The sequence below is a fragment of the Budorcas taxicolor genome, chromosome 11 (genome assembly GCF_023091745.1).
Source record: "Budorcas taxicolor isolate Tak-1 chromosome 11, Takin1.1, whole genome shotgun sequence".
NCBI lineage: Eukaryota > Metazoa > Chordata > Mammalia > Artiodactyla > Bovidae > Budorcas > Budorcas taxicolor.
Genome location: NC_068920.1, coordinates 50115243 through 50139966, shown reverse-complemented (window position 1 = coordinate 50139966; position 24724 = coordinate 50115243). Strand labels below are relative to the sequence as shown.

Genomic DNA, 24724 nt, shown 5'->3' with positions numbered 1-24724 from the left:
TAGCCAGAGCCCAGAATCGCATCTGATTTCAGGAGGCCACCACTGGCCCCCCCCAGAACCTGAGAAGAGCTCCTCTAGTCATGGTGAAAGAACATTCTTCCAGCGGGTCTGCGGACAGGACGCCGGGGCTCGGGGCTGTCGGGTGTATAAGGCGGCCTCGCGCTCGCAGCTCCTAGGAGGCCGGCCGAACTCAGGCCCCGTGGGTCTGCAGCCTGCGGTCCTCTGCTGGATCCTTCGGCGTGTTCTCTGAGAGACGCTTGTCAGGCTGGGCGGGCCTGTGCTTTTGGTCTCTGTTCATCTGCCCAGGGGAGCCCCTGGGGCTGGCCTTGGCCAGGGTTTGGGGGGAGGTGTGGTTGTGAGGACTGGGCCAAGCCTGCCCCGCGAAGGGACCTTGGTCAGCTCCTGTCCCCCTCCAGGGTTGGTCCTGACAGTGAACTCTGTCCTGTGCCGCGGGGTCACTCAGAGGGTGCGAAGTATCTCTACGGGGAAGTATGGTTTTTCCTCCTCCGAAGGGGCCCCAGTCCTCGTGGCCCTGTGGGGTTTCCCTGTCTCCACCGACACCCCGTCTGCACAGATCCCAAAGCAGTCTGTTCCGATCGGCCTCATGCACTCATTTGTGTGGTCAGGGCCCCCAGCACGCCTGGGGCTCACAGAGGTCCCATTGCCTGGCCCCGTCACCGCGTGGCGCAGCCCCCGACGCTGCTCGTCAGAAGCCTCCTGGATGCCTCAGCCACGAGCCCGGCTGGAGGTCTCACCCCTCACCCAGCCTGCACCACCCCCCCCACCTCCAGGCTTTTTCGTTCTGTGAAGCGTGAGGAATCCACGTCTCCGGTCCTCGTTTGCATACTCGCTAGTTTCTGTCGAGGGTTTCCTATGCGCCAGGAGAGGCACACACTGCTCTGGGTGGTCACCAAGGTCCTTTCCAGCGCTGGCACCACCCTCCCCACGCTCCCACTCTCCTCTTCTGTCCTGCTGCTGTGTCAACTGGGGCTGTGTTCAACTGCACGAAACTGAAATCTGGCAAACAGGGCCTTGGGATATTAGCATTTAATTTTTCCACCTAATAAGTGGTCTGGAGACCGATGTTCCAGGGCTAGTTCCGAAGCTCCGCGATGCTGTGGCGACCCAGCAGCTCGTTCCTACTTTGAGCCTCACCCTCTAGAGCTGTCTTCTCAGGCTCGTGTTTCCAGCAGAGCCTCCTAGCAGATTTCTGTTTGCATATGGTTGGTCAGATTCGTCACCTGAGCACTGTAACTGCTGGACAGCGTGGGAAATTGAGTGTGTAGCTAGGCACATAGCTGATCCAAGGAAGGTGGGAGGGCTCAGTGAGAAATAAGGGGAGTTGGAATCGGTAGCACCTGGGGGTGACTGCCCCAGGTGGCCACTCGCTCATCAGTCAGGGTCACGCGGCAGCAGCTGCGCCTCTGAGCACTTCCCTCGCTCTAGGTCCGGTGATTCCCAGGTTGAGTGCCCAGGGCTGATCAGAGAGCGGTCCTTGAGGAACCAGTGTGTACTAGCCAGACTCCCATCCCTGCAAGTTAGGGCCGCAGTTCATGCTTCGTGAATGAGGGAAGCAGCCCAGGAGTGCGTGCATTGGCCAGGTCTGCTTAATTTTTAAGAGAAACAAGAAAGCCAGATTTTTTAAGTTTGTTTGTTTGTTTTAATCTGTATTTTGAAAAAGTCTGCAGCTGCTGCTGCTGCTAAGTCACTTCAGTCGTGTCTGACTCTGTGCGACCCCATAGACAGCAGCCCACTAGGCTCCCCCGTCCCTGGGATTCTCCAGGCAAGAACACTGGAGTGGGTTGCCATCTCCCTCTCCAATGCATGAAAGTGAGAAGTGAAAGTGAAGTCGCTCAGTCATATCCGACTCTTAGCGACCCCATGGACTGCAACCCCCCAGCCTCCTCCATCCATAGGATTTTCCAAGCCAGAGTACTGGAGCAGGGTGCCATTGCCTTCTCCGTTGAAAACGTCTAGGGTTATAGAAGTGCTGAAAGGATTGTACAGAGTTCCCGTATACCAGACACGCTTACACCATTGAGAAGTGGAGGCTGGTGCAGCACTGTTCATACCAGCTGGATCAGCAGACTGCAGACTTGGCGTGAGAGCTCCCAGTTTTCCCACCACGGCGCCCTTTCTGTCGCAGGACCAGTCCACCATCCTCTGCTGCATGCAGTTGTTAAGGCTCCTGTCCGTGAGACTTTCCTCAGTCAGAGAGCCAGAGTTTAACATGACTTCTCCCAAGTTCTCCCATTCTGCTGTAATAATTTGGAAATCATACATTCTATTTACAGTGTCTTAGTGGTTACCTTTGAAACTTTTCCATGTACATTTGACTGAGCCGTAATATTCATCAGCATCTCCAGCTGTCTCCTGAGAAAGGGCTTGAACAGTTTAATGCTCATCACGTCCTCTCATCTTCCACATTATTGTTTGTAAGTTTTGCCTTTTCATTTCATTCCAGTTTATTTTCAGGATAGGTTAACATGCTTAAAAGTTCAGAATTTAAAAGGTATCGTAGTAACACAACATTGTAAATCAACTACACCCCAACAAAATTTTAAAAAAAAATGCTATAGTGAGAAATCTCTGACCCAGACATTCAGCCTCCCCACCCCCAGAAGGTCCGTCTAGTCAAGACTATGGTTTTTCCTGTGGTCATGTATGGATGTGAGAGTGGGACTGTGAAGAAGGCTGAGCACCGAAGAATTGATGCTTTTGAAGTGTGGTGTTGGAGAAGACTCTTGAGAGTCCCTTGGACTGCAAGGAGATCCAACCAGTCCATTCTGAAGGAGATCAGCCCTGGGATTTCTTTGGAAGGAATGATGCTAAAGCTGAAACTCCAGTACTTTGGCCACCTCATGCGAAGAGTTGACTCATTGGAAAAGACTCTGATGCTGGGAGGGATTGGGGGCAGGAGGAGAAGGGGACGACAGAGGATGAGATGGCTGGATGGCATCACTGACTCGATGGACGTGAGTCTGGGTGAACTCCGGGAGTTGGTGATGGACAGGGAGGCCTGGCATGCTGCGATTCATGGGGTCGCAAAGAGTCGGACACGACTGAGCGACTGAACTGAACTGAACCCCCAGAAGCAACCAGTGTTCCTAGTTCTTATGTAGCTTTCCAGCACTATCTTATCAGATCAAATCCAGCTTCGGTATATCTTTTTTCCATAAAGTATAGTTCTTCACTTCAGTTTGCAAATGCTTTCTTCTCTTATTAATATATCTTAGAGATACTCCCATATCAGTCCATAAACATCATCATCCTTGTTTATGGCTGTCCCTTGTTAATGGATATCTAACTTGTTCCCCACCCATGCCAGTCAAATAATTCTGTAATGAGTAACCTTGTGCTAATACTGTGTGTCATTATCCTTCAGTGGAAGGATATCTGTAAGAGACAACCTAGAAATGGTATCTCTGGGTCAAAGGGAACGTGTCCAGTAATTTAAAAGATGTAGCCAAATAACCCTCTTTAGACGTCATGCTAATTTACTTTCCCACAAAGGACATGTGAGATGGTATTTCCCCAAGTGCATAGCCACAGAGGTGTTAGCGTTTGTTTTAATCTGATTGTAAAAAGTATATTTCAGGGAATTCCCTGACAGTCCAGTGGTTAGAACTTTGCACTCTTACTGCCAAGGGCCCAGGTTCAGTCCCTAGTCAGGGAACTAAAACCTCACAAGCTGCCACGGTGTGGCAAAAAAAAAAAAAAAAAGTATATTTCAGTGATGTTTTAATTTGTATTTCTCTTTTTATAAATTATGTTGAGCGTTTTTTCATATGTTTAAGAAGTAAATGTATACCTTTTTTCTATATTTTTTGTGTCTTGGGCCCATTTTTTTGTTGGATTGCTGATCTTTTACTTAATTTTTAGAAACTATTTTAGAGCAGTTAGCCCTTTGTCTGATGAATTGCAAATATATTTCCCAGTCTGTTACCTGTTTTTGTTTTTTCCCTTCTGGGTTTGGGGTGTGTGTGTATGTTTGTTTGGCTGTGCTGGGTCTTCGTTGCAGCACAGGAACTATTGTTTACAGCATGTGGGAACTAGTTCCCTGACCAGGGGTCAAACCCAGGCCCCCTGTGTTGGGAATGCGGACCTGAGCCCCTGGACCAGGGAAGTTCCTGAGGGGTTTTTTGTTTTTTTACTTTGTAGTAAGTTTGTATTTTTATGAAATAGCATTTGTTAATTTTTTTACCCATAAGTTTTTACCCATTAAGTTTTGTGGATTTTAGTATCAATCTCCACTTTTCCTCCACTTAGCTTTTCAGCACTTTTTATATAGTTCATGTATTTTTGTTTTAACGTTAAAACCTTTGATTTATTTGGACCTTGTCTTGGTATAAGATATAAGGTAGGGATCCAGATGGCTACTCAGTTGTCCCCGTATTATTTCTTGAAGAATCTGTCTTTTCTTTTTGGTTTGGAGTGCCATCTTTTTAAAAAAATAAATGTATTTATTTTTAATTGGAGGATAATTGCTTATCCGTGTTGCTGCTGCTGCTGCTGCTAAGTTGCTTCAGTCGTGTCTGACTCTGTGCGACTCCGTAGATGGCAGCCCACCAGGGTCCCCTGTCCCTGGGATTCTCCAGGCAAGAACACTGGAGTGGGTTGCCATTTCCTTCTCCAATGCATGAAAGTGAAAAGTGAAAGTGAAGTCTCCAGTCGTGTCTGAGTCTTAGCGACCCCATGGACTGCAGCCCACCAGGCTCCTCTGTCCGTGGGATTTTCCAGGCAGGAGTACTGGAGTGGGGTGCCATTGCCTTCTATCGTGTTAGTTTCTGTCAAACAGCAACATGAATCAGCCGTAGGTGTACACACGTCCCCTCCCTCCTGCCCCTCCCTCCTGCCCCTAGGTTGTCACAGCGTTTGAGCTCCCCATGTCACACGGCAACCCCCCCTCCCCGGCTGTCTGTGTCACACAATGTACTGTTTCAGTGTTACTCTCTCAGTCTCTCTCCCTGGAGCGCCATCTTTATGACATTACAGTCCCGTCCCGTATGCATTTGTATCTGTTTGTGGACTTTGTATATTCTCTTTCAATGATGATCTGTTCTTGTGCCGGTGCCTCACTGGTTTACTTACCGTAGCCTTTCTATGTAATTCCTTTTATTTCTCTCCAGTTAATTCCCTACCTCCATCCAGCCTCTTTGTTTTCTTCAAGTCCTGTCCTTTACTCTCAGTAGACAACTATCCCTTATACTCAGGTTAACTAAGCAGTGAGACCGTTCCCCGCGAGCTTTAACGCCCTCCGCACACACAGTGCTGTGGCGTCCGTGTCTTCCTCTTCCTGTGCCCTTGAGTCATTCCCCTCCCATCAGTCGTTCTGCCGCGGCTGCCCCCTTGAATCTTCAGACTGTCTTTCTCAGAGGACCTCTCCTTTAGCCACAGCTTACTCGAGTCTCCTCTATTCCAAAAAACCTCCTCGTGGCTTTGCTAGTTTTTCAAGCTACATCCTCTTATAAATTTTTTCCCCTGATGATAATCATTTAACAATAAGTCTCCTTCACTGTCCCAGCTTACTTGCCGCCACTTAATCTTCAGAGCCCTGCTTTCTATCCCACCCATTTGGTTGAAATTTGTATAACAAGGTCAGAGATAACCTCACAGTCACCAAATTCAGTGGCCCTGTATCTGTTTATCACTCTTAACCTCTGCAGCATTTGATATGGTTGACTACCCTCCCTCCCAAAAAAAAACAAACCCAGCCCTTGCCTTGTCCCTGCCACACTCCCATCCCGAGTGTCTCGTCTCTGGCGCCCCGCCCCCCTGTGGCATGTCAGTCTTTAGTGAACTGAGCTCCATCCTGCGGCTGTCCTATCAGTGAACGTGCACCCACACACGCAACTCCAGATTCCTAGCCCCCCGGCGCCTAGAGTCTGGCGCCGAATTTCCAAGCTGCCTTTGGGAGACCAATTTAAGGGTCATTGTGTCAGTCCACACAAGGGAGGATGGAGGCCTGGTGGGAAGCAATGATTAAGAGGGAACGATTTACCACCAACTGGAAGTTGCTTTACTGTAGCACAGGGGTTCTCAAGCTTGGCTGTGCATTACAGTCCCCAGGGGAATTAAAAAATCCCGATGCCAAGCTGCTCCCAAACCAGTCGAATGAGAATCTGTGAGGATAGCTCCCCAGTGATTCCAGTAGAGCCAAGTTTGCAAGTCTAGAGCAAGGTGAGAGAGGTGAGTCTCGAGTGGCTCCCACTTGCCGGCTTTGATAGGTGGGCGGTGGGCGTCTGGGTCACAGAGGTAGGGATTACCAGAGGAGGGAAGGGCCAGCTCAGGGCCAGAACGTGGCTTCTGTTTGGATTGGTTGAGTTTGAGCTGCCTGTGGGGACATCCAGGGTGAGGTTCCAAAGGTGCGTGAATTTCCGTGAGATAGGTCTCTCCTTATGTTAGTTTCCGGGTCTGCACCGCCACAGGACGGTCTAGTCACACGCCCTGTGGCTTGAAGTGTGCATGCCGGATTCAGCGCCCTCCCAGCCATCCCTTCAAGTCTTCTCGCCTGTGGCGCCCCTCGCCCTGCCAGCGGGGTTCCCCACCACTCCTCAGCGTGTCGGCTCCGCGTCTCTTCTCAGGCTGTATCCCCGAGAGGCCTTCCCTGCCGGACTCCCCACATCTCGTGGCCTCATTCCCCCTCACTTGTGTGTGATTTGTGGACAAGACTGGTTGGGGGTTGGAACTGCCTCCTCTAGGGTGACGTATGGGGGTCACCAGATTCCGGAACAGCGTGCATCACCCCTTGCTCGGTGGCTCTGTGCTGACAGTCTGGTTGCAGACCTGTCAGCTGCTGGCCTAGTGGGCAGGGAGTGTGTCTTTTTCCTTCTCCCAGAGGCAGGAAGGGTGGGATCCACTGCCTTCAAGCCAGGTGCTTAGGAGAGAGATGATTCTGGGGCCTGGTGGGGACAGGATGGGGGTTGAGGGGCCTGATGCATATGAGGACCTCCAGCAGGGGCTGGAGAATTTGACAAAGGCCCTCAGGCCATTCTCATGTGGCTCCTGCAGGCTCAGGAGGCTCAAAGAGCAGGGCGCGGGGAAGGATTCACGGGGGCACGTCGCCCACCACACCTGGCTCATAGAGACTGCTCTGAAGCCCACAAACCCACTACAAGAGCCAGGTGGGCCAAAGGTGGAGGCGCAGTGACCCGTGATGCCAGGAAGGGAGACTGGCTTACTGCAGGCCTGAGGCACTCCTGCCCCAGCAGGGCAGCAGGACCTGCCCTCCCATGTGGGGGCTCCTCTCCCCACCCGTCCCCACCCTGTCACCCTCATCCTCCCCAGCCTCTTCCTGTCTTCCCCTTCGTCCAGGCTGACGGGAACTGCCCTGTAGAGATCCGTCTGCGTTCAGACCCAGATGATGCCAGAGCTATGACCGGGCCTGCAGGCGTGGCGCCCAGGGGAAGTCAGCCATGGAGCAGCCCCCGGAGGAAGCCCCTGAGGCCCGGCCAGAGGAGGAGAAAGAGGAAGCGGCAAGTACAGAAGGAGCCCCAGAGCTCAACGGGGGACCAGAGCACTCACTTCCTTCCAGCAGCTACACAGGTGAGGGGGTGCTGGGGACGCAGACGGGGGAGCCTGGCCCGCTGCACACAGCGTTGTCATGGGAGGCAGGAGGCTAGGGTGGGTAAGGGCCGGAGCCAGGCAGCCCGGGGCCACACCCCGGCTCTGCTGCTCATCAGCTGCAGGATCTTGGGCGAGTTGTCTCCCTTCTTCCTGTAGAACACGGGTTACAGCAGGTGTACACGCAGGCTTTTGTGGGAATTGAACGAGTTAGCGTTTGTAATGCGTGTTGCTGTTGATATTCCACCTCTCATACTACAAGGGGCCCAGGACAAACGTGCATCAGCAACATCCAGAAAGATCACCTTACGTGTGATGATCAGGCTTAGACAGAACACACAGCTCAGTTCATCTGGTGCTAGTTACACATCATCAGGGTGCTTTGCAATTAGGCAGATGCTAAGCAGTTAGAGAGAATGACAGGAATTTAGCTTCTCTTGCCTCACTTGTTGGTTCCGCGGTATCTACTGCCAGCATCAGCGCAGACGCCTTCCTCTGGTACCTTGTGCCACTCTGTCATCCTCCTCCTCTCATTGTCGTGATGTTGGGTCCACCACCAAGGTCTCCCGGACGCCCCCTCTCAGCCCCTGGCTCTCCCTGCTGCTGATGCCGCCCCTTCCCTCGCCGCCTCACCCCAGCTCTCTCCCGCCCCCTCCACCCCCGAGTGCTGCTGCGTTCACTGATCCTTGCTCCCTTCCTGCAGAGGGAGCTCTGGGTCAGTAGAGGACGTACTGCCCGGAGGGGCATCCCGACCTCGCTGCTGGTTTCAGCTGAAGGGGATCCCAACTGCAAGTGGTGATGTGGGCAGAGGAGCGGGCTGGCCCCACAGAGATGGCTCTGGCCCCCTGGGTCTGCATGGGGAGAAGGAGGCGGGTGGGGTCCAGAGTTGAGGTAGGGCGGACAGGGGCTGTTGAGGTCGGACTGGCCCCCCACCTGAGCCCACAGCTACAAGAGGCCTGGATCCCTGGGTCACACTGCTCTGAACCTGCACAGCAGGAGCCCGGCTTTTGTAGAGGTTCCTCCTCCTCGGGGCACAGGCTGGGGCAGGGCGACTGGAGAGCCATTGGCCAGTCCCTCCTGTCCCACCAGACACCCAGGCATGAGGAAAGTATGCTGCTGTGACTTCAGGCCCCAAGAGAGGGTGTCCCCCCGCCCCCAGGGTCACCTGCTCCCTGTTGGGTGGCTGGTTCCTGGGATGGCTTTGCAGAACAACCTTCCTCAAAGAGAGGACTGGCTAAACCTGCAGCCGTCTTGTCCTGCAGAGCTGACAGCCCACACTGTCTGAACTGGAGACAGGCACGGAGGGTTAGGAGGCAGAGGGGAGACACTGGGGGCTAAGAAGGAGCAGGAGATGTCACCAGGGACCCCAGGGAAGAGAGGGCCTTGGGGTCGGTGGCCTCACTGCCTACCCTGGCCCACACTCTCCCCGGGCACGGAGAAGTTACCAGCGCGGTGTCCTGTCCCGTGGTTCTTGCACACCTTGGGGGACCATATACCCAAGTGGTAGCCTGTTCACATGCAGAGCAGCATGTGGTAGCTGGTGCAGAAGCAGGCGAGGCAAGTGAGGTGATGGAGTCTCGGGGAGCTGATGGGTTTTCGGGCTTACAGGGAGGTGTCTGGGGCAGAATGTGCCCAGCCAGTCTCACAGTGCTGTGTACGATGTGACGTTTAGTAGAGTTTGTGTATCAATAAATGGATGACTTGGCAGTAGAAAGAACTACTTGTTTGGGAATTGAAACAGGAGGGGATTGTTTAACCTAATCACTTAAGTGGAAGCCATAGCACGTGAAATTCTAAAAGGCAAGCCTCCCACCAGAAAAGCAGGAGCAGGCAGTTGACGGTAGGACAGACAGACAAATGGCCAGAAAACAGGAAACATTTCTCAGCCTACTAGACAGCCAAGGAAGGGCTCTTCACATGAGGTGTCATTTAGCGTGTGAGTTTGGTGGCGAGGACCAGGCTGGCCTTGCAGCCCCTGAGGCGGGGAGGGCGGCTTGGCGGTGCAGGCCAGCACTTCTGAGTGTGTGCTGCTTCGGTCCTACAGCTCCTCTTTGAGGAATGTATCCAGTGTAAATACGCGCTCAGGGTGCACAGAGACTTCTGCACTCATCCACAGCCACGCTGTTCATAATAGCAGAAAATTGGAAAGCACCCATGTGTGGGGAGCTGGTATGTAAACTGTGGGAGAGCCGTGCAGTGGGGTGCCGTGCGGTCAGTAGGAAGACTGAGGTGGGTCTGTATGCACTGACCGGGAAGTAAGCTCCCAACTGCTTGAGGATCCCACTGTTTAAAAATCCTCACGTACCTCGGAAGGCACTGGGATAGAACAGCCAGAGGACTGGGGGCTGCTTGGAGGGGTAGGATTGTTGGGTGGGGGGGCGGTGTGTCACACGCTGCATGTGTGCCTTATATGTTTTTCCCAGCAAGCCTGCAGCAGTCTCATAACTTAAAAAGCAAATGAATTGCTTTCTTTAAAAGGGTGAAATAAACTAGTTGTTGTTTTCTTAAAAATAAAAGCAGCCAGCAGGTGAGAGGCCCCAGGAGCAGAGCTTCTTGCGTCGGGGAGCCCAGCGCCCAGGGCAGGAGCCCCAGGTCTGCCAGTCTGGACCGCGGGCCTCTGGAAAGGGCCTCACCTCTCCAGTCTCAGTCTGTTCATCCTTTAAGGCTGCGTTTTGGAGCTTCCCTGGTGGCCTCGTGGTCAGGGTTTCCGGCTTTCACCCTGGTGGCCTGGGTTCTATCCCTGGTCGGGGACGCTGCATGGTGCGGCCAGAAGTCCTGCCCATCTCAGGGGCCAGTGGGTGAGGAGTCACGGCGGCATGTCACCGGCCACAGCTGTGCCAGCACCTGCCGGTTCCCTGTTCCTCCCGTGAGTCTGTGACTTTGGCCTCTGGCGTCCCCTTAGGGACCCCAAGAGGATGAGGCGCCATATCAAGCCCTGAAACAGCAGACAGGCCTCATAGTTTGGCTCCCTCTGACCTCCCCCCAGAGGTTTTGCGCTGACGCTGTGCACCTCTGTACCGAGCTCAGCACTCGCCAAGCACCCCCGCTTCCAGGAGGTGGTCAGGGTGGGCCTCACGTGAGCACTCAGCAGCGAGGATGCTCGCATGCCCCGAGTCCTCGGCTGGCAGGGGCGCTGAGCCAGCCCTCACCCGCCTCTCCCGCCCCCTCCCCTCTGGCGGCAGTGATGAACCTCCCAGTCACACCCAAGGGGGAGGTCGGGTCTCCGCGCGGGACTGAGGGAGACAGAGTATCCTTCCTCCCAGCCTCGGCACTTCCTCTCACTCAGCAGTGCCTGACGGGGGTCCGCAGGGGCTGGCCATCCAGGGGAGGGCACGGCTGGGTACCTGCCCTGAGGAGCCCGCAGGCCAGGAGAACCAGGAGACTGCCGGGTCGCCCAGCCCCAGAGTTCCACAGAACTGGCCATGTCTTCAGAAGCTGTTTGCTATGGGGGCTCTACCAGTAAAGTAAATAGACAGGGCTGTTCCCTCTGGGCCGCCCTCCCAGCTCTGACAACAGCATGCCTCCTGCAATGGAGGCTAGATAGACAGGCCGGGGAGGCGATGACGTGAGTAAGGCCAGTCGTGTCTGTTTGCTGAACGTGTAATCAGAGATGGTGCAACTGATACTTCTCTCTCTGCGTGACGGGGCTACTGCTTATGCTAAGCCCAAACACTCCCAGTAATATATTCGGCAGTGACTCATCTTACTGATCCTAGTCACAAACTACTGATTAGTAGTTATGAACACAAGTATACACACACACGCACACATAGGTATGGGCGGTCATCCAGTGCTGGGGGTCAGAGCTCAGCCCTAGGGGTTCTGAGTTATAATTCTTAGTCTGCCACAGTGTTAGGGTTCTGTGGAGAAAGAACCAAGAGCGAGTGTGTGTGTGTGTGTGTGTCTGTGTATGTGTATGTAGAGAGAGAGATTTATTTTAAGGAATTGGATCATGTAATTATGACGATTGGCAACTTGAAATTCTGCAGGCAGGCCAGCAGGCTGGAGGCCTGGGGGCAGTGACGATGGAGCTCTAGTTGGAAGCAGCCTGCAGGGAGCATTCCTTCTGCCTTGCGGAGGCCTTGATCTCGTCTTCCTAAGGCCCTCAGCTGACTGGCAGGGGCCTCTCACATTATGAGGAGTCCTGATTTAAATATCAGTAGTATCAAAAAATACCTTCACAGTAACATGTTAGACTGGATTTGACCAAAAACTGGATTTCATGGGTACCTAGCCTGGCCGAGCTGACACAGAATTAGCCACTGTCAGCACATCACCTAGCCTTCTGAGCCTGTTTCCTCATCTATGAAAGAGTCTTAAGAAGACCTGCTTGAAGGGTTGTTGCATGGGTCACATGAGGCTGATGCGTGAAGCATCCAGTGGAGGTCCTGACACACTGGGCGTGCATTGAACACGTAGCCCTTGCAGGGGTTCTCGGACTGAGGGTCCAATCCCAGTCCTACCATGTACTGCACGGTGACCTTGGACAAAACCTGTAACTTCCTGGGCCTCAGTCCCCTCATCTTTAAATGGTGGCAGTTACTGACTCCCAGGGTGTTTTGAAACGATGTTCATGCTCAATTGCTCAGTCATGTCCGACTCTTTTGTGACCCCATGGACTGCGGTTCGCGAGGCTCCTCTCTCCCTGGGATTCTCCCGTGGGGAGATCATGGGTGGGCAAGGAGCCTTCAGAAGTGGGTCCCTTGAGTGGGGAACATTCTGCCATTATCACTTTTGGGTTAGATATGGTGATGGTTGGAGAATAAACTTTTAAGCCAGGTGGTGAACAGGGAAGAAACAGAACTTTATCTTTGGAAAGCTCACCATGCAGTGACAGGAATACCCCAATACACCGGTTCCCCGCAGCAAGCCCGCCCCTGCAGGACACAGGCGCTCCACGCGCCCCGCCCCTCAGCTTCCGGCCCCTCGGCTCCCAGCCCCTCAGCTGCTGGCCCCTTTCTGCCGTGTGCCAGTTCCTCGTGTTCTCTTCCGCCTCACACAGGCGGGGCGGGGGGCTGGCGCTCTCCCATCACTCCTGCTCCAGGCCTCCCTGCCTCCCCATGGCCTTCCACCACCTGGCGGGGAGCAGACGTACCTGGGCGCCGGCGCTGCCCTGCGCCTCTCTCTCCCCAGGCCAGTTTGCAGCTCTCCTGACTGCTCCCCGCCACCCCCGGGACGCTCACTGGGGCCTCTCCCTGCCGTCCAGAGATCTGCCTGCGTCACTGGTACAAGGGCTTGGCACCTTGGCTTCTTCCAGGCGGAGCAGGGCAGGCGGAGCAGGGGTGCCCAGTCTCGTTCGGAGCTCTCCCGGCCTCACAACAAGACGACCCTCCGCCCCAGTCTTGGTTTCTGTGACGCCATGGAGAAGAGGAGCCAGCAGCCAGAGGAAGGAGAAGGCCCGGCCCCTGCCATGTGGGCACAGGCTTGGGAACTGCAGAACCTTACTAAGTCCCCTCCTCACCGAAGCGGATTTACACAGCACTGCCAAGGTCCAGGAGCTCTCTGTTAGCTCCTGTGCTCCTCACCATGACTCTAGACAGACGCCGCTGTCAACTCCATTTGCAGAGGGGACATGCCCAGGGCACAGAGCTTAGGTCTGAGTCTTGGACCCCGACTTGAACTGCCCACAGGGCTCTTGAATCCATTCTCACCTCCCACACCAGGCCTGCTGCTTCTGAGAACCTGGAACCAAGTTGGGGGTCGTCCAAAGCCCTGACCTTTGAGCCCAGAGAGGGGAGCGGTCACATTCCCTGACCCCCTCGCCCGGCAGCAGCTCCCCCGCAGGCCTGCACCTCACTGCCTGCCCCGCCACCAGCCAGCCTTGCCGCTCGCTACCTTGGATCCTGGTTTCCTCACCTCCGCTGGTTGAGGGCATGGTCCGACTCCGGCTCTGCGCTCAGCAAGTGCACAGCAAAAGTCTATTGAGTGAAGAGAGAGGGTGACATTGCCACAAGCCGTGCCAGCAGCAACCAAGTGACCAGACGCCTGCCAGCCCTCCAGAGCCACAGTGGGGACAAGGAAGCGCCCCTCTTCATGGGGAGGTGGGAGCAGCCTGGGGTGATAGGTCACTGTGAACCCAGGTTCGGTGGAGGAGGTGGCCTTCGAGATCCAAAGAGAACGTGAGTAGAGACGTGCCGAGGCTAGCGGGGGAGGCAGACGTGCAAACCACAAAAGAAACACCGCTTATGAGAAGCACCAGAAAGCGAACAAACTCACAGACCACAGATGGGGAGGAACCGCCGGAAACCCTCCCTGCCCGCGTCTGCGCAGGTCTCCACAGAGCCTCGTCACATGTTGTCTCGTTTTCTCCCAGCAGCTGATGACGTGAACCCCATGCCCTCCAGGAGCGGCAGGTCCTGCCCGGCCCCTCCAGCCAGAGGGCACCGAGGCCCAGGCGCCCAGGCGGCTGGAGGACCCTCAGTCCAGAGTCGCCGGGCACCTGCCCTACATCCAGCAGCAGCACCCTGGCAGATGGAGGCCCTGCCCTGTGGCCCTTAAGTCCTGATGGGGGCGCCCAACTCTGAGTGCACTCAAGGGTCCCTGAGACCGGAAGGGCTGCCTCCCCTAGGCTCCCCGCTCCCCCGCCACCCCCCGCAGTGAGCACCCCTGTCTTCAGGCTGAGCGACACAGCTGCAGCCCATGGAGCACCTGGCCTCTGTGACTGGCCTGGCTTTTCAGGAAGCAGGGGCCGTGTCACCCCTACCCTCCCAGCCGGGAGGCGAGCAGCTGCTGCAGCCTGCCGTTTCCTTCTCCCGGGATCTTCCCGACCCAGGGATTGACCCTGTGTCTCCTGCGTCTGCTGCACTGGCAGGCGGATTTGTCTACCACTGGCCTACCTGGGAAGCCCTCTGTCTGTTTATTCGGTGCACCAGGTCTAGTGGCGGCATGCAGGGTCTTCGCTGCCGCCCTCGGGGTGTCTAATTGTGGCTGTCGGGCTCAGTAGTTGCAGCGCCCCGCTTTAGCTACCCTGCGGCATGTGGGATCTTAGTTCCCCGGCCAGGGATTGAACTCATATCCTCTGCACTGGAAGGCAGATCTTAACCACAGGACCAGGGAAGTCCCAGGAATCAAGATCTTGTGCAGAGTGACTGTACTGTAGAGGGCAGAAGGCAGCCCGGAACACGTTACGTCTGGGCTGATCACCGTGGCTGGGGTCTCCCTGTAGCACCGTCTGCTCCAGCTCCTCTGCTCTGGGGATTTGGCCCCTGCCCCTGAGGTGGGTGTGCACTCATCAGGGAAGAAGGCAGAGGACGGCAGGCTGTCAGGCTAGCCTGGCAGGGGAGACAGGCAATCTGTGGCATCACGAAGCAGCTTTGTGCTGGGGCTCAGTCAGGCCCCCTTGCCGGGGAGGGCTTGTTTCTGAGCGTCCAAGGAGGCGTTCAGGAGAGGCCCCCAGCACTCCTTAGTGAGTCAGCTGGCAGCACTAATACCCCGAAGCCCCCTGTGGTCAACTGCTTTCCTCACTGACACTCTCAATCCGGGGCTCAGACGTCTGTGCCTTTATTAGTAATAGGAAAACACTCAAGGAAGTTCAGCCTGCTGCCCGGTCAATGTGATTGAGACTTCTGCTTTTTCTGCTCAATCAAGCAAGAAATTCCATGGGAATGAACTTGAGCTTCTTGAGAGACTCTTCACAGCATCTCTGGAGTCCATGCAGGAATCAGACTTCTGGGGTGAGGGCACTTCTGAAGCCCCCACAAACCATGCCGCACACCATCTCCCATGGGCCCACCAGTGGAGTCTTATAAACCAGGGCGCCTCTTCCTCAGGATAGTCTAAGAGAATCTGTCTGCTTTTTCCCTCTTGGTGCCGTCCTTCCAAAACACAGCTATCCCCCATGCCCTCTCCACCAGTGGTGAGTCTGCCCAGGCCAGATAGTGAGCAGAATTTCTGGAACAACTGCAGGGTGTCAGATCTGGGGGAAAGGCTTTGGACACATTCACCCTCCTCCCAGAGAAGCTGTCATTAACCCCACATTCTAGGTGAAGAGACTGAACCTCGGAAAGGTTGACTCTCAGAGGTCACGTAGCCCTTAAGTGGCTGAGCCAAGACTGTGATTCATAGGCGTCTTCTCACCACCTCTGCTCCCCTGAGGGCTCTGGTCACCTCCCCAGGCCCCTAGGCCTGGCAGGACATGAAGCCACCCTATGTGTGTGTCTGCAGACCGCGCCCTGTGCTGTGTGTCTGCGGACCTCACACTTTGTTGTCTGTCCACAGATGTCTCCTTGTGTTGTGTCTGCAGACCTCGCCTCGTGTTGTATAACTGCAGACCTCGCCGCCCCGTGTTGTGTGTCTGCAGACCTCGCCCCCCCGTGTTGTGTGTCTGCAGACCTCGCCCCGTGTTGTGTGTCTGCAGACATCGCCCCGTGTTGTGTGTCTGCAGACCTCACCCCCTGTTGTGTGTCTGCAGACCTCTCCCAGAGCTGCTCTCCACTCTCACTGCTGGACCAACTGCAGATGGGCTGTGACGGGGCCTCGTGTGGCAGCCTCAACATGGAGTGTCGGGTGTGCGGGGACAAGGCGTCGGGCTTCCACTACGGCGTTCACGCATGTGAGGGATGCAAGGTACGGGCTGAGAGCGGGCTGTGCTCGCACGGTGAGTTGACCTGACAGAGCTTTCCCGCTGCCAGGCAAGGCCCTGACCAGACCCACTGCGAAATTCCTGCCTGGGCGGCAGCCAGGCCTTTGGGCCAGTTCCCGGCTGAGTTCTGGGTCCTGCAGCAGAGGAGGGGTTCCCTTACCTGGCCTGGGCTGGGCACCGGTGGTGCTGACCCAGCCTCTCACCTGGGCCTCTGGCGCCCCCTGGGGACCGGACAGGAGAGGGCGTGCAGGGCCAAATGCTGCTCTTGGGCTTGCCTCTCCTCCCTGAGGTCAGGGCTTCCTGGGCCTCAAGGGCCCAGGAGAGGCTCTTTTATAAAAAAAGAAACATTTTAATTCCTTTTCCAGGGGTGCTTTTGGGTTCTTTCTCCGAACTGCACACCCATCAAAATTGCACAGATGATTTTACTAAACAACTGCCTGGAAAACTGCAGAACCAGATGCATTTACAAGTAAATTAAGTTAGCCATAGTACGTTTGGTGTTATCAAACTAACAAAGAAGCACTTAAATATGGTATTTTATTTTGAATTATTTCAAAAGTTTTAGAATTATTTTACTTTCCTTTTGCCTCTCCTCTCCAATGATATTCCCCCGTTTATTTCAAAATTCAGGAATTGTTTCATCTTAAATGTATAATCAAGCCCCTGAGTGCAACCCAGCAGGCAGGCCAGGAGCCTCACCCTTTCTCCCTTCCTCGTGGTTTTTCTCTTCCTGACGTGTCCACACTCCCTCAGGGCTTCTTCCGTCGGACAATCCGCATGAAGCTGGAGTACGAGAAATGTGAGCGGATCTGCAAAATCCAGAAGAAGAACCGCAACAAGTGCCAGTACTGCCGCTTCCAGAAATGCCTGGCACTGGGCATGTCGCACAATGGTGAGCTCACCTGAAACTAGGTTTCTAGGGGCCCAGAGACAGAAGGGGTGCCCTCGGAGCAGTGCCCGGCATGCAGATCAGCTGTCGACCTTGCCCATCTGGACCCTGAGTCTCAAAGTCCGCACAGGCTGGCCCGAGGTCCGCCTTCCCAGACTGCCTGGGACCTGCCACGCTCCCAGGCCAGGGAGTCGCCTTTCTGCACCCAAGCCTCACCCTCTGGCCCAGAAGGGGCCTGGGAATTGACCCCAACTCCAGTGGTGCTGAAACCACCACTCTCCTGGAGCCTGTCCTGGATGACCCAAAAGGGTGTGAAAAGCCACTGCCAAGGCCCAGGATGCCCCCAAGCCTTGGTTGTTGAGGGTAGCCAAAAGCCAGTAGCTGACCACGTGTATCAGCTGCCAGGAGCCAGGCTGCAGTTTCCTGGAGGCCAGTGCTCCAGGAGACAGAGCCTGCCCTGCCCTGTGCGCTAGGTGCCCAACAGAGTCTTGTCTTCAGACTTTCAGGATTTTGCATAGCCCACCTGCCCCCCGTTTGCCCCTCTGGGTCAGACCTCCAGAGGACGGGGAGGGCCTCTTGTATACTTGTCTCCACCCACAGATACCTACCTGTCTTATGTCTTGGAAGGTGGCAGGTCTAGAGTTTAATCCCTCCCCTTAGTCTGTATCAGCCAGGACCCCTATCCCTTGGGTGGGGAGAGGCAGCTTTTCTAGGAGGTCTCAGGGGAAACTGAACGCTTCTCAGTTTTTCTCTGAGAGAAGCCAGATTCACATCCTGGTCTATTATTTTTGAGTGCTTCCTATGTGAATACTCTTAACTTAATTCTGATCATCTAGTGAGATTTATTAGCTGCACTTTTCTCACGAGAGAAGGTGAGGGGGCCTGCCTGAAGCCAGCCACACTGCGGGCCGAGCTGGCCCTCAAGCACAGGCCTCTGATACTAGCCACTGTCCCCCCGCCCACCACGCAGCACGGCCTCTGGGCCTCCCAGCCACAGCGGCTCAGTTGCCCTGTGAGTTAGGGCCCGTGCGTGCTAGACTCTGTGAACAAGACAGCCAGAGGGCCTGCCCCGCTCCCCGAGCTTGTGTTCTGGAGGGGCACCCCAGCGTTCCAGTTTGCTGGCTCTCGAGCTTCTGAAAGCATGTCTCCATCTCTGGCTCGCGCGCCTTAGAGGTGCCAGGCCCCTCCATGACGGTCCCCCTCCCTGCGCAGCCATCCGTTTCGGCCGGATGCCAGAGGCTGAGAAGAGGAAGCTGGTGGCGGGGCTGACAGCCAACGAGGGGAGTCAGCACAACCCCCAGGTGGCCGACCTGAGGGCCTTCTCCAAGCACATCTACAGCGCCTACTTGAAGAACTTCAACATGACCAAAAAGAAGGCCCGCGGCATCCTCACCGGCAAGGCCAGCCACACGGCGGTGAGTGTCACAGCTCAGCCGGCGACACCCCAGGCTCTGGGCCCTGCTGCCGCCCGCCTGACTGCGGGGAGAAGTGGGCCTCCTCCCCGCTACTCCTTGGCAGAGGCAGAGGGTGTGGGAGCACACACGGGCGGGGGTCCCCCGAGGCTGGGCCTCTGACAGGACCTGGTTTGCAGCCCTTTGTGATCCATGACATCGAGACGCTGTGGCAGGCGGAGAAGGGCCTGGTCTGGAAGCAGCTGGTGAACAGTCTCCCCCCCTACAAGGAGATCAGCGTGCACGTCTTCTACCGCTGCCAGTGCACCACGGTGGAGACCGTGCGTGAGCTCACCGAGTTCGCCAAGAGCATCCCCAGCTTCAGCGACCTCTTCCTCAACGACCAGGTGACCCTGCTCAAGTACGGTGTGCATGAGGCCATCTTCGCCATGCTGGCCTCCATCGTCAACAAGGACGGGCTGCTGGTGGCCAACGGCACTGGCTTTGTCACCCGGGAGTTCCTGCGCAGCCTCCGAAAGCCCTTCAGTGACATCATTGAGCCCAAGTTCGAGTTTGCCGTCAAGTTCAATGCCTTGGAACTTGATGACAGTGACCTGGCTCTCTTCATTGCAGCCATCATTCTGTGCGGAGGTAAGTGGGGCGGGGAGGGGGCGAGGGGCTGGCCCACGCAGAGCCAGCCTCCCAAGGGCCGGGCCCTCACTGCAGGGGCCCAGCCTAAGCTCTGGCAGCGTGAGGAAGGAGCCTTGTGACGATGGCAGTGGGACACGCACGGCACCAACTTGTGTGTGCAGGACCAGCTCTATCTAGTATATGCGGGTGAGACAGAAGGAGAAGGAAGCGTGTCAACATGTTGATGGGGCTTATTTCTGGTGGCAGAGAAAGTTTCTGTTTTACCTGCATTTTTCAAATTCCAGCGCACCAAATATTATCAGACTCATGCTGGCAGTGGCATAGCGCTTGCTTCATGCCAGGCGCTATTTCAGTTTCTTTTTATTTATTTATTTTTGGCCACACTGGGTCTTTGTTGCTTTGCACAGGCTTTCTCTAGCTGCGTCAACTAGGGCTATTTTTCGTTCTCATCATGGTGGCTGCTCTTGTTGACGAGCACAGGCGCTAGGCGTGTGGGCTCAGCAGCTGCAGCTCTAAAGAGCGAGGGCTCGTGGCTGTGGCACACAGGCTGTTGCTCTACGGCATGTGGAATCTTCCTGGACCAGGGATCAGACCTGTGTCCCCCTGCAGTGACAGGCAGATTGCTATCCCCTGTGCCATCAGGGAAGTCACCAGATTCCCCTAGATTATAACTCTTTAATCCTCATAACAACTTTATGCCAGAGGAACTTCTGTTATTCCCATTTTACAGATGAGGAAACTGAGGTTCAGAGAGGCTGAGTGATCTACCCATAGCCTTGTTAGTAGTCTATGGTAGAGAAGGGGTTTGGATCCAGGTGGGAGGCCCACTGTCCCCAAGGTCAGGTTGCCCACACCAGTGTGGGTGTAGGGAGCTGCCCCGCCCTCTGAGCCTCCAGGTGGGCCTCCTCCCTCCATGCCCCTGCCCTGTGTGCCCACAGACCGGCCAGGCCTCATGAACGTGTCTCAGGTGGAGGCCATCCAGGACACCATCCTGCGCGCCCTCGAGTTCCACCTGCAGGCCAACCACCCCGACGCGCAGTACCTCTTCCCCAAGCTGCTGCAGAAGATGGCCGACCTGCGGCAGCTGGTCACGGAGCACGCCCAGATGATGCAGCGGATCAAGAAGACTGAGACAGAGACCTCGCTGCACCCCCTGCTCCAGGAGATCTACAAGGACATGTACTGAAGGTGGCGTCCGGGGCCGGCGCCCCCGCGGGGCTTCTCCTGTGATCAGCCCCTGAGCGCTGGGCGCCCAAGCAGCGGGCTCGCTCTCACTTGGCAGGACTCACGGCTTCTGGCTCCCTGAACCCCAGCCTCCCTTCCCTCCTCAGCGCCTCCGTCTGCTCTCGTTTCTCTGCTCCTTCTCTTCCTTCCTCACTGTGGGTCTCATGCTTCCTGCCTCTCTCTCCCTCCCTCTCTCTCTCCCCCTCCCCGTGTCTGTCCCTCTTTGTCTTCCTCTGAGACAGTTTGTGTCACTTCACCAGCAGCTAGAACAGGGCCCGAGCAGGAGGAGTGCGGCCTGCCCTCTGTTCCACGGTCACCTTCTCCCATCTTCACAGCCGAGGACCCCAAAGAAACACTAAGTGCTCTGGGCCTGGCTTCCTGGGGAAGCCAAGCAGCCCTGAGTTGACTGCAGAGCAACACCTCGTCCCTGGGTCCCTGTCGGGGGCCATCTCCCCCAGATGGTCACTGCTCTGCTGAGGCCATAGCTGCCCCCCGATACCCGCCATTCTCCTGGTCTTCTTTTCACTGAGCTTCCAGGCCAGTGTCACTGATGACCCCCTGTGCTGGCCGCTGGGGTACACCCCTCCAGGCTGGATAGAGGTGGGGTTCCCTCCGGGTGGGGGTCCCCACACCTCCACTGAAGAGAAGCGAGCTTCATGGGAGTCGGAGATTAATGTGGTAGATCCCCCACCAGCACCCCAGCTCTCCCCCCTGCAGCCGCCGAGTCCTGTCACCGTGTCAGCTCCGCAGCTCCCCCGTGCCCCAGCCCCTGCCAGGGCCTGGCCACACACCCGCCTGTGCCTGCAGGAGGCTGCAGCTCCCGCCCACACACTCCCCCCAGCACATACCCCAAGAGCACTGAACTCACTTTACCTGGGGCCTCCTCGCCCCCCTCCCTCCCCTCCTGGAGGCAGGTGAAGGCCCCGAGGGGCCAGGGGTGGCCACAGAGCTTTGCCCCAGTTCCCTGGGCTGGGCCAGATCTCTGGGTGGGCGGGGGTTGGGGTCCTGCAAACCCAGCCCAGCACCTGCTCACAGATCCTGCACATCTGTGACCCCCATTTGTTGCAACAGCTCTGCTGCGCTCCCCTTTCCTTGTATTTGGCCCAGCTGGCCGCCTGGAACTCTCCCTGCACTGCCTTGGGTGACCAGGACCTCCAGGCCCGGCCCAGCTCCTTGCCCCGTCCGCCCCCCCACTGACGAGCACTTGCCACCTCCACCTCAGGATGGGGGCCCAGTGGAGAGCAGAGCCCACCCAGGCTGCCTTTCCAGAGGGAAGTGGACTAGAGGGGTGAGGGTCTGGCTGGGTTCTCTGAGAAAGGTATCAGGAGGCACGGGGTAAGAGCCCAGGCTTCCTGGGTCCTGTCTGGTCTTCCCCAGGGGCCCTTCCACACCCCCGCGATCACTCTCTATGGCAAAATTCTTCCCTCTGGTCCCTATTCTTCCCTCCCTGCCCTCTCTCCCCTGCCACACACACCATCCTCATCCCCCACCCAGTCTGATACTGAGGAATGCAGCTCTTCTCAGCGTCTGAACAGTCTCCAAAATTGAAATGTATATTTTTGCTAGGAGCTCCAGCTTCCTGTGTTTTTAATATAAATAGTGTATACAGACTGATGGAACTTTAAATAAATGGGAATTAAATATTTAAGAATTGATTTAGACTAACTCAGTTCTTGATAGTCTTTTTCCTGGGGGCTGAGGGGACTCCCCAACAGCCTGTTCATAGAGGGGGCAAATGAGCCTGGGGTTCTGGTGGGGGTGGTCGATTCCAGCTGGTGGGGCTGCCCATCATTCCCCCTACCTCTGGGCTCTGCTCACCGCTCATCAGCCAGCAGGGTTTGTGGAGGACTGAGAAGGTGCCATCCCACCCTAAGGAAGTATTTGGGGCGGGAGCGGAAGAAGGGGGTGTGGAAGCACAGCACAATCCAGACTTGGGGTCGGAAGGGGCTCAGGAAGGCCCGGGAGGAGACAGTCCCTCTGGGCCGCGAGTGGGATAGGACTCACAAAGCCAAAGCCTGGCGTTCACTGCGGGACACTTCTCTCCTTAGCTGACACCCCGGCTTTCTCCTTTACTTCCAGCGGCGCCATCTTCACAGAGGTTCAGGACAAATGAGTCCAAAGTTTAGACTAAAAAAGAAGAAAGCAACCATGAGAGAATTAGAAGATACGGTCTTCTGAGACTTGTAAAGGTTTATTTTTAGATAAAGGAAGAAATGGGGTCCCAGGCTGGTAGTATCCCTGGGGAGCCTGGAAGAAGCAGACAACACCTTTCTGAAGGACAAACAGGCAGTATAGAACTTCCACAAAATGATAAATGGGAAGAGACAACCTGCATGAAAATGAACAGGACAACCAGTGAAATTAGAGCCCCAGGACATCAAGAAATACAGCTGTTGGTTACAGTATAGGAAACAGGGTTGTTTTTGTTTGTTTGTTTGTTTGTTTTATTTTGCCTGTTGTGGGTCTTACTTGTGGCTTGTGGGATCTTGTTCCCTGACCAGGGATTGAACCTGTGTTTCCTGCATTGGGAGGGCCGAGTCTTACCCACTGGACCACCGGGGAAGCCCCCAAATAAGTCATATTATTTAAAAATATATAAAGATATGAAAATTGTGCAAAAGATACAGTTTGCCTTTTAAGGGAAAAAAATGATAAACATTTTTAAAGAAATACTTGGAACTTCCAGAGAAAGAAACTCAGTTAAAAACATCAGACACAGCCAAAGAGATCATTTTTTGCACCTCAAAAAAAGATCTATAGAAATCATTAAAAAACAAAAAAAAGCACAGGAAAACCAAAAATGTGGAAAGGAAGAATAACAATACAAATTCTCATATACTGCAGAAGGGAGTAGAAGTTGATACAATCAACTTGAAAAACAATTTGGCAAAAGGTCATAACGTTAACATACACCCATGGAAGCTGTGAGGCGTCACCCAGGCTCCACCCCTCAGAATCCCTGAGGTCCATGACTGCCTGGCTCATAGCTGAGTTCCTCAGGAAATGGCCTGTAATGAAGGGAGCCTCCTTGCCCAGGATAAGAACATCTCCTCAGGAGCAGCCTGTAGCCCACGTGTGGGGACAGTGCAAGCCCCACTGCCTCAATTTGAGATGACGTGAAGAATCGTCCCAGCTCCTGAGCGGAAGCTTCTGTCGTAACTACATCATGGTTTAACTTCTCTCTCTACCCAATCCTGCCTCCTCCAGTTTCTTACAGGGGTTGTTCTTAAACGCACTCCCCAGTGAGTGTCCTGTAAGTCTGTAAGTAAAACTCCAAATCTATCCTGGGAAAACCAGCCTGACACACCACCACCAAATTATACCAAGACTCACATACGTGTTCATTACGCCAAGAGCAAAAACTTAGCAACAACAAAAATGTTCATCAGCAGGAAAATGGATAAATTTATACAATGTTAAAAACTAAGGAGGGAGAAAAACTAGAAGAAATACGTGGAGAAAATTGTATATAATCTTGAGGTGAATAGATGTTTCAGATATTTTTTGAAACACATGAAATTTATTGTACACCTGAAAATGTCTTAAGTTCCAGGGGGTATACACAAAACTTAGAATCTATAAAATAAAAAGATAAGATCTTAGTATATACACATTTAAATTTTTTCTTCTATTGAGGAACATAAAGGAAAACATTTAAATCAACCATATTTTAAAATGTGTGATGTACATTGTGGTAAGATTAGATGTCAACTACAGGAAAAAAAACTATTAACAATACAAACATATGGAGGCTAAACAACATACTTCTGAATAACCAACAAATCACAGAAGAAATCAAAATATGCATAGAAGCAAATGAAAATGAAAACAACCCAAAACCTATGGAATTCAGTAAAAGCAGTGCTAAGGGGAAGGTTCATAGCAATACAAGCTTACCTCAAGAAACAAGAGAAAAATCAAATAAATAACCTAACTCTATACCTAAAGCAACTAGAAAAAGAAAAAGTGAAGAGCCCCAGGGTTAGTAGTAGGAAAGAAATCTTAAAAATTAGGGCAGAAATAAATGAAAAACAAAGGAGGCCATAGCAAAAATCAACAAAGCTAAAAGCTGGTTCTTTGAGAAGATAAATAAAATAGACAAACCATTAGCCAGACTCATCAAGAAACAAAGGGAGAAGAACCAAATCAACAAAATTGTAAATGAAAATGGAGAAATCACAACAGACAACACAGAAATACAAAGGATCGTAAGAGACTACTATCAGCAGCTATATGCCAATAAAATGGACAACTTGGAAAAAATGGACAAATTCTTAGAAAAGTACTTTCCAAAACTGAACCAGGAAGAAATAGAAAATCTTAACAGACCCATCACAAGCACAGAAATCAAAACCAGAAATCTTCCAACAAACAAAAGGCCAAAACCAGACGGCTTCACAGCTGAATTCTACCAAAAATTTAGAG

The 24724-nt window shown here is 54.3% G+C and overlaps 1 protein-coding gene across 2 annotated transcripts in view; it reads left to right on the top strand.

Moving 5' to 3' along the window:
- PPARD (peroxisome proliferator activated receptor delta) overlaps positions 1 to 21947 on the top strand; it is an 87836-nt gene extending 65889 nt beyond the window's left edge. Inside the window, exons 3-8 of one of the 2 annotated variants that reach the window (XM_052649451.1) lie at positions 7315 to 7545; positions 15974 to 16128; positions 16898 to 17036; positions 18246 to 18448; positions 18625 to 19075; positions 20014 to 21947. In XM_052649451.1, the coding sequence (XP_052505411.1) occupies positions 7416 to 7545; positions 15974 to 16128; positions 16898 to 17036; positions 18246 to 18448; positions 18625 to 19075; positions 20014 to 20261 (1326 nt within the window). In that variant the 5' untranslated portion in view covers positions 7315 to 7415 and the 3' untranslated portion in view covers positions 20262 to 21947. Of the gene's footprint in view, positions 1 to 7314; positions 7546 to 10083; positions 15237 to 15973; positions 16129 to 16897; positions 17037 to 18245; positions 18449 to 18624; positions 19076 to 20013 lie in introns of those variants that run through there. The other variant, XM_052649453.1, reaches the window with a different exon arrangement.
- The last annotated feature ends 2777 nt before the right edge of the window (positions 21948 to 24724 follow it).